General features: G+C 34.7%; 1 protein-coding gene across 1 annotated transcript in view; it reads left to right on the top strand.

Moving 5' to 3' along the window:
• LOC136843259 (nephrin-like) overlaps positions 1-8,129 on the top strand; it is a 326,317-nt gene extending 318,188 nt beyond the window's left edge. The window contains exons 12-16 of the mRNA XM_067111391.1: positions 348-486; positions 5,131-5,466; positions 5,900-6,012; positions 6,456-6,888; positions 7,230-8,129. Of these exons, the coding sequence (XP_066967492.1) occupies positions 348-486; positions 5,131-5,466; positions 5,900-6,012; positions 6,456-6,887 (1,020 nt within the window). The 3' untranslated portion in view covers position 6,888; positions 7,230-8,129. The remainder of the gene's footprint in view (positions 1-347; positions 487-5,130; positions 5,467-5,899; positions 6,013-6,455; positions 6,889-7,229) is intronic.
• The last annotated feature ends 1,871 nt before the right edge of the window (positions 8,130-10,000 follow it).

Below are 10,000 nucleotides of genomic sequence, written 5' to 3' on the forward strand. Positions count from 1 at the left end.
TGACTCAACTTTTGATACTTTCCGTTTAACTTTATTCCATTTGTATTCATGAATGTTTACGTAGAGGATTGAGTAAAGGATTGGCTGCAGATGTAGTAGAATGATTTCAGGTGAATATCAAGCGCGAGTGCCGCTGAGAGATATATGAATCTAACTGATATTATCTAGGTTGAAGGAGAAATAAGGGGCACACTCACGTGTTATACATACAAACACACACACACATATAAATATATACACACACACATATACAACTTCATGTGCCAAGAAATATCTCAGAGCGTCAGAGCTCATCAATAACTTGTAGAATAGTCCAGAGATTTTGTATATCTTAATGATTTTTCCAGGTACCAACATTTTCGATATCGGGACTACCTCCGGGCATGACATTCATGGGGGTCGTGTACTCCACCAATGGCAAGGGACGAGGCGAAATGGTGAATCTTCAGGTATACACCATCAAGGACGTGGCGGAACGACGCACAGGTACGACCAGATGCGATATAATCCTTCCCTTTGCCTTATAGAATTTTTTCTTGCTTGGTTTCCTATTGGTTTGGTAATGTAACAGCTCACACACATCCGTGAAGCTATCTACCCGTTTGTCTATTTATCTACCTATCTATGTACATCCATCCATATATACACAGAAATACACACATATATGTATGTGTATATATATATCATATATATGTGTGTATGTATGTATATATTATATATATGGAATGGATATATATATATATATATATATATATATATATGTATATGGAACGGATAACATTTATAATGTTAATACTGTTAGCGAAAGGATTTGTAGGTAAGGTTGCCTGTCCTTCGGCAAGAATGTAAAAGAATGAAAGAGAAAGAGAGAGTATGTCTGGGGGAGTTTGAATCTATAGATGGGTGGTTTAAAGAAAAGAAACTATATTTTTCCAAGGATGCGTAATTGTAATGAAAAAGAAGTATAGAGGAAGGTCAGGATTACCAGGAGTTCTTGCAGTGTGGAGATATGTTTGGGACGGTGTCCAGCTTTTTGAAATTCAGTCTCTAAAGATAAATATTCAAGAGACTTCTTGGCAGAGACAAAATTGGCAATATTTTTTCCGTTATTTAGTAGGTGTAATCATACAAAGTACAGTAGATGCAATTGTGAGAACGCTACGACTGATTATCCGGAAAAAGCATTAGAGGAAATATGAAAAAGTTTTCATTCGGGTTGAAGAGCTCGAAAACGTGGATGAAAATGTAATAAATATCAGTAATTCTGTTGACAAGGAATTGGGAATAGTATAATTAAAGGAAATCGATGAAAACTGAGCTAGAAAAACGGATGTTTGATGGAAGTAACATATGAAGAGCGGTCAAAGTACAAGTATGATATCCGAGTCAGCAGGAGAATTCTGGCAATTGATGGGCAGGAAAAGTGAGTAATCGCCTTATATTAGAGGAGGGTTATATTAGTACAGTTGCTATAGTGACGAGCTGATCATATAAGTGCAAACAAGAAGATGAATAAGGGAGTTGAAGACAATACGACTAAAAAAATCCTGCATGTTGAAAATCCACTGATAAATTTGATCAAATACTTTATGGAGAAAAAACTTGTTGTTTGAGAAACAAATAAAGCTAGAACAATAACTCCAAATCAGAATATGAGATGCAGAAAGAGAAAATTGGTAACACAATACAATTTCTGAAAGTCCATGAAGGGGGAGGACCAATTCTGAATTATGCAAGGATGAAAAAGGCTAATATTTATTTGAGAATGCTTCTGGATTTGACTGTTGAGTATATAAGGATGTTACTTAAGAGATTGAAGAAATCTGTGATGTCAGGCGTACATAACATTATAAGTGAGATTCAGAGGTATGGTGGCCAAAGTCTGATTGAGGTATGTCTGGATAAGGGGAAAGTTCCATTTGAACGGGTGGAAGCAAAATTTGTTTTATGTACAGGATATTAAAGGATTATGATTGAGATAGCAAAGCAAATGAAAACATAAATAGTCACAAACATTACGGAACCTTTGGTTTTTGTTCATATAATAGTTTTTGTCTCACAGTATTACTGCGGTGCGGTGGAATATTCCCAAGAAGTTTTGTCTGAGGTCACCAAGATCCTTCAGACCTACAATTTGAACCTAACAGATGGACTGTTGGTGACAGATAATGCATAGCAAAGGATGTTAATGAAATCCTCCGGGAATTTAGTACTAGTCAAACGATACATTTCCCACTTCAGTTTTTTTTCTCTTGACCCCTTCAGTTGAAACAAGCTTGCCTTTTTAGGATACAGTCTGTTATAGAGTCCTTACTGTTATGATTGCAAAGAAGATAACTTATTGTATTTGCCAGAATCATTAAAAAATAAATTTAATTCAATGACATTTACAGTTTCCCTGTCAAAAAATATGAAGCCACACTTTACGGCATACAACCAGGTGCCGTAGGTGTAATTCCTAAAACAAATTCCGGGATTTATATTTTATCCAAGTAAAGCACAGCCATTTCCTTTCATTAAAATGAGTAGCAGGAATTCTTTGCTAACAGTATATGTAAATAAAATAAAACCTTTTAAAGGTACAGTCAGCACAGAAAAAAGAAATTACAAAACTTTGCTACATCAGTGCTGACATAATAGTACGTTACACCAACTAGAAAGTATGGACACATGGAACTGGAACCAAAAACATTTGAAACAAAACAAGTCTGCATCGAGGTTACAACGCGAAACAAGGCCTTTGGGACTTTACATATCAATCGAGAAAAAAAGGAAGATAACGTAATATAAGCCTGGAGGACACACTTTAAAAAAATACAATTAACTTGTATGCGAAAGGCAAATACACATGAGTGTGCCTTTCAAAAAGGGAACTTTATTTAAATTTGAAAGTCGCGGCATAGAAGCTGCAGCGCAAAGGCAGGTGTGAAAACATGGTTGAGTGGATACCACTCGGCCAATAGGAAATAAATAAGACAGGTGAAAGAAGATTCGATAAATGATTATTTAATAAAGAAAGCAAAAGATTTAACGAAGAAAAAGGAGTGTTCGATATGCAATTACAAGGTAAAAAGAATGATGATATGCAAGAAAATTATTTGAAAAATAAGGAAGTAATGTCAAAAATGACCTAAAAGCACGCAGACACACACAAGCAAATACACACACACACACACACACACACACACACACACACATATATATATATATATATATATATATATATATATATATATATATATATATATATATATATACATATATATATATATATATATGTAGAATCTACTGGTCACTTTTACCAGAAACATATGTAATTCCAATAGCCACAATGCCCTCTTAACTTCTCGAATTCTTCGCGCTTTTTCGGATATGCTTGTAACTACGAAGCCGAAATATCCAAACGAAAGAAGAAATTGAAGAGCCTGTGAACACCGGTCGTGGGAAGCGAACCCGCATTTCCAAAAGCGCGAAGAATTCGAGAAGTTAAGAAGGCATTGTGGCTATTGGAATTACATGTTTCTGGTAAAAGTGACTAGTAGATTCTACATATATAAATTGCAACCTAAAAAACAATAAAAACGATTGCCCACTTGGCTACGATGGTGAGGATGGGTCTATTCCAGCTCTAATAAATATATCTGAAAACGACAGGTATATGTATGTATGAGAGGTAATAGAATTTTTATCCTTCTCGTGGTCAGGTCGGCAACGTGACCTCCTTGTGAATTTGGAAATGCGGGTTCGCTTCCCGCGACCGGTGCTCACAGGCTCTTCAATTTCTTCTTTCGTTTGGATATTTCGGCCTCGTATATACAAGCATATCCGAAAAAGCGCGAAGAATTCTAGAAGTTAAGAGGGCATTGTGGCTATTGGAATTATACGTATATATATATATATATATATATATATATATATATATATATATATATATATATATATATATATATATATATATATATATACGCACACACACACGTCACATATGCTGGTATTCATTACTAGGAGTGTCTCCTCACGGGCTAACTTTCTGGTCAAGCTGTCGTTCTGCAATGAGATGACCTCACTTCCAGTTTATTGTAGGAACTATTTTCGCCAATGCACCATCGAGGAGAAAGAAATAGCCATATTTTTCTATAACTAGGAATTCTTGTGTAAGCATCAGGTCCATTCCTAGACAAATAACGGGCGTAAATTAAGTCTTTGCTCTCGTCTTTTCATGTTAACACTGTTCATGTTTTTTTTTTATTATTATTTTATTACTATCACTAGAGTTGTTATTAATTGTATTCCTAGTGTTGATTTGGTGAGTTTTACTCTTCTCCGTGTCATGCTTTTGAATTATTGCGTTGTTTCTCGTGTTTTTCTTTTTTTTCTCTGATCTACATTTCCAAAGGCGTGAGGTGTCAAACCCAAATCTTTTCCTTCACAATGATTCCTGTTAGTTGCATATACATATCAGTCTGATCGTTCTCCCCAGAGAAAATAAAGCAGTCAGGCATATGAAAATTAAAAGAAAAACATTAATACAATTAAAGATGGGATACTTAAATACATAATTTCAAGAATTTCATTGTTTTCTCATAAACATTTCTTCATATCTTGTCATTCAGGGATGACATGAAAAAACGCGTTAATCAAGAACCATTTATAGAAGATAGGTTTTTCCATGGAGAAAAGTAATCTTCATTGATCTCTGAATAAGGATTGATTTTTGTAAACCTGAAATGAGTAAATCTTTATTTGAAACTTGTTTTTTTTAATATGCTATCAAACCAAAAACAAGATGAGAAGTGGGATATTGTCTTTTTCAAGTCATTAACTCTCAAGAAATTGGTGTTGGTTAGACCATTTTCTTCCGGATGTCTCTAGTGTGTATGTTTTTTTTATAAAATAGAAAATGAGACGCTTAGTACTAAGGATAAATACAACACAAGGGATACAGTTAATAACAACTCTAGTGATAGTAATAGTAATAATGAAAAAACGTGAACAGTGTTAACATGAAAAGACTAGAGCAAAGATTAAGACTAGAAACCAGCTGACAGAAGTTGGTATATACTTTCTAAGTTGTTACCCATTAAAGATCAGTTGATCACATGTTGCAAATTGTATAATTCTCCTAAACAGCTGCGGTGAAGCCACTACCCAAGGGGAACTTAACCACTGAGCGCGTCAACGTGACCCCAATCTTAGCGGTTGTGTCAGGGGTCGTAGGAGGGCTCACGATCGTGGTCATAGTCATCTGCATCGTTCTTCGAGTCCACTTCGGCAGGAGGAACAGACACGACGCTCATGTGGCGCAGGGAATGCCCGGATGCCGTCGGGATCCCGTCGAAGGATTGGTTGACGAGGTGCCCCCTTGTCAGTCTAAAATGATTAACACTTCCCTGAAGGAAGTTCCCCCTCCGCCTGCGTCTCCGAAGGACAGTGACGAGAAGAATCCAGATGTTATTCCCCAGTCAGGTAATCTCGAGAAATTAGTATCCTTAATGGTGACGCATGCGCAGTCTCGCAATGGCACGGGGATGCTTTATCTCAAGTTTATAGGTTTAAAGCATTCAGGAGGCTAATGTCATCGTCCATTTTTAATAGTTTACCCACCCTCATAATTATTTGTTAAAATCAAATCTTCATTTCACAAAGATAATTAAATTTAAATTATTTAGCTGTTAATTTATTACTATGTTACTCTGTTGGGTAGGTATTACAAAACTTTTTCATAAAATTCTATAAAAATATCTTTGTTTTGAAGTTACAGTTTTCGCTATCATATTTCTCTGCCGCGGCAAAATGGGTTTTATTCTGTATACATGTTTCGCAGAATATCATTCATATGTAGTCTAATTTTCCTTTGCCTCATATAACTCAAACACATCGTCCTTTTGCTCAACTACAGATTCAGATTCATGGCATATCGAGGGTGTCAATACGATAAGCTCATCAGCATTACCGACATCGTACGCTTCCTTACCTCGCTCTGCTCACATGTATAGCCAGCCTAATTACCAGGTGAGTGAGTAGGCCAGCAGGAAGATGTTTCGGTGGATAGAAATCTATAATGGAATAATTCTAGCTTTACACAAAAATGATTCATGGAAGACTTTTCTTGCAATACAAAATTGTTTTTCATTTTGACAGTTCTCTCAGTGATGCATAGATATAGATGTTACATTCATAAGGATCCAAATTGCCGTTACAAGCAACATATGAGACTGAAGTAGTTTCTTTGAGGTTGTTCCAGATTTGATACTGACGTTATTCACTTATTTTTGTGTGTTGGGAGTATTTTTGTGTGTTGTTTGTCCCTGCTTTTGCATTTCCTTTACGTTTTAAGTTTTTCATTCATGTATATAAAATGTGTCTTTACATCCTTATATCTCCTTGTTAGGATATCATGTCTTTTCATGTCTTCTCTCACCTGAAACTGAAATCCGCCCCGCCTCTTCTACCAGGTATGTCCAGGAACGAGTGACGTCAACTACGCTGAACTGATGCTTTGTGGCCCCACCACGGCAGCCACCAACCCCACAGGAACTCCTGCGTCACACCGCCGAGACACACAGCCTGTGGTCTATGCCACTCTGGACCACAAACACCTTCACAACCCCTTCCCGCACAGTCAGATCCCTTTCCCTCACGTATCCTCAGCTAATAACACGCCCAAGCATACACCGCGTCAGGTTCCTCCTTCCCACAGCCACCACCCTCAAGTGCCCACCCACAGCGGCCATCCTCAGGGCTCCCAACACACGATGCCTCAGGATGTCACGTGGTCCCACTCCTCGGCCCTAGGTCGAAGGCACTCACTCAGAAGGGACCTGCTCCACAGTGACCCAGAGGCCAGCGTGCCCCTAATGCCGAACCAGAAAGAAAGCTCTGTATAAGGTGAGTGTTTTCAGCAAATATGGTTCGCATGAATGTTTTCTTTTTCATCAAAGTGTATAATGACATTTTCTTTAAGAAGATATTCATTTTTTATATGTGTAGTACCTCAACACTGGTTTAATTCGTTATCCATGTCTCGAGTCTATCAAATGACTGAGATAAAAAAATATAATGCCGATAAAAACAGTTCAGTGACATACATTTTTTAAAATTTGTATTCATGCTTCTTTCGATGGAAGAAGTACAGAGAAGTAACGCACCAGAGAGAGAGAGAGAGAGAGAATACTAATTAGTTTTCGACAGGAGCCTTTGTTAATATCTTGCTGTTTGTTTCTTTGCAGTTTATGAATTAGATGATGGCGATTTCTCCGGCGATCCGTCGTTGTTCGTCATAAATAGGTGTTTCTATGTTCTATCATTTATAATCTATTAACTATGTATTTAAAAAGAATAATAATTTTGAGAACATGAATGTTGTGTCATGTTACATTAATTGTTCTGGAACATGTTCAGTGTCTGAACGACAGCGTTGGGCGCTCAGTGATGTTGGACGCCAGAAATATGGATATTTGGAGCTCGAGTGGTACGTCTGCCGACATGGAAAGGAGAACTTAATACGATTGTGATACATTTCTGTGAATCTGGGGTCCGCAGTCATGCTTTTTAAGCATTAAAACGTCTTCTCTCCGAGATTATCCATTTAAGTTAAGTTTGGTTTGATTCATTTTTCAGTACGTCATTCAGGTAAATGAAAAACATAGTGTTGGAATGATTTTTAACTTAATTAAATCTTATATAGAGAAGTGAATTTAAACAAATATCGCTTCGTGTTGCTTGTAATAGAGATTCTTGAAGAACTAATTAAAAAAAACTGAAGTGACTGAAGTGATTTATCATCTCTGGCAAGATGATTGAATTATTATTTCATTTTTCCTACCTCTTTATTTCCTTTTACAATGCAATTCATAAAATTAATCTACGTGCGTGAGGTAACAGCAGTAGAATCCTACAGTCGAAACGAACCTGAATCCCTCAGTTTGTGTTAAGGAATTTTTTTGTTTGTATTAAGATGTCAAAATCTGATTTAATTTTCTGAATTACTATTGCTGATTTCTGATTAAACCTACAATTCAATTTGCTTCTGGTAATGATAACAGAATTCTGAACCTATCAGTAATGGGGGAATTAGGAGTATTATACATTTCAATTTGAAATTTTTGACTGGTGGAGACGCCAATACTTTCTTCTCGCACCTGAAAAATACCTTAGAATTTCAATCCCTCATGCATTTAAAAACGATGACCTTTGATTTGATTAGCTTAATGGTAACAGTCCATTATTTTGTACTTCATTTTAAAAATCTGCCATATGTAAAGCTTATTTTACAATAATTGCACATTTTTTTATCATTGTAAACTAGGTGATTTTGGACTCTTGTTTACTTTCTAGTTGTTTATATTAACACCTGAACATGAGGTTTCCCGTTATGTTAAATTTTGTCTTAATCAAACTTTACTTTAGAGTCAACAAAACATGATATTCTTTGCTCTGAGATAAAAGAAGGGATATGAGGGCTAATCGAAGACTTAAATTGTCTCTCGAGATGAGTATTGAAAAGAGCGAAAATTATAGGTGGAAAATAATATATATATATATATATATATATATATATATATATATATATATATATATATATATATATATATATGTATATATGTATATATATATATATATATATGTATGTATGTATGTATATATATATATATATATATATATATATATATATATATATATATATATATATATATATATATATATATATATATAAATGCATGTTTTATATATTGTAGCTCCAAACTTTAATATAGAGTATACTTTCTAGTCAGTGTGATACGTGAGTTTATATTTTCTTACTTCTCCAGTAATGTATTTATTTGAATTTCCCTTTGTAAAATCCAAACTAACCAAAAAGATGAAAGCTGACGCACATGTTTCCTTAGTTTTACCTTTTTAACACTTCTTAATAAGACAGTTTTTGTGTTAGCACTTTTTATCTGTTGACTTTAAGAGTAATTGCACTTTTTATCAGTTTGTTTTAAGAGTAATTGCATTCTATCAGTTCGTTATACGAGTAACTGAACGATGAGGTATATTTTGTTTTAACGTGACTGTTTTTCTTTTAGAAACTTTAAATTATTAATCACAAATATTAATTAGGGTTTTTGAAATAGAGACTCATCTCTTCTTACGTGTTCTGTATCAGGACCGTTGCCCATTTCTGGCTGTTAATTTGTTTTCTATGAAGACGGATGCCATGATCTCCCATGAATTCTATTTATATTACAAATAGCTCTTTCATTCTGTTATCTGTTACCTCCATGCCATTCTGAAATTATATATATATATATATATATATATATATATATATATATATATATATATATATATATATATATATATATATATATATATATACAGTATATATACACAATATGTATGTTTTTCTGTTTATATGAAGTGATTGTAAATGTAAAATATATTTGTTTAGGATACATACACTCAAAGACACACAAACGCATTTACACACACATATATATATATATATATATATATATATATATATATATATATATATATATATATATATATATATATATATATATATATATATATGTGTGTGTGTGTGTGTATATGCATGTACTTGTGCGTCTGTATACAGACTCAGACAAGGAAAATAAATGCACGCAATTAGTAGAAAGACGACGAAACTCGAATATTATTAATGGAAAGCATCAATGGAATTTCTTAATAAAAGTGATGACCAATTAGCCATGTACAAGAGGATGAATGAGACAGTTTGAAGAGGACTGGGTTAGGAAATATAGACTGTATTTAAAATTTAATGACCAATCTGGGCAGATACTTTAGAGAGGAAAAGAGCAATTCTTCCTGGGAGGCATAATGCAAAGCTCAGCGTTAATGGTCTGGTATACCTGAAAATTAAAGGTAAATATGAAGAGGTCCTTCCCCTAGATTAAGTAGTTATGAGACGTAAGAATGGCCATTTTGAAGCGTTGATAAATATAAAGGAGAATTGGGCGGCAGATTTGAT

Source organism: Macrobrachium rosenbergii, chromosome 11 (assembly GCF_040412425.1).
Source record: "Macrobrachium rosenbergii isolate ZJJX-2024 chromosome 11, ASM4041242v1, whole genome shotgun sequence".
Taxonomy (NCBI): Eukaryota; Metazoa; Arthropoda; class Malacostraca; order Decapoda; family Palaemonidae; genus Macrobrachium; species Macrobrachium rosenbergii.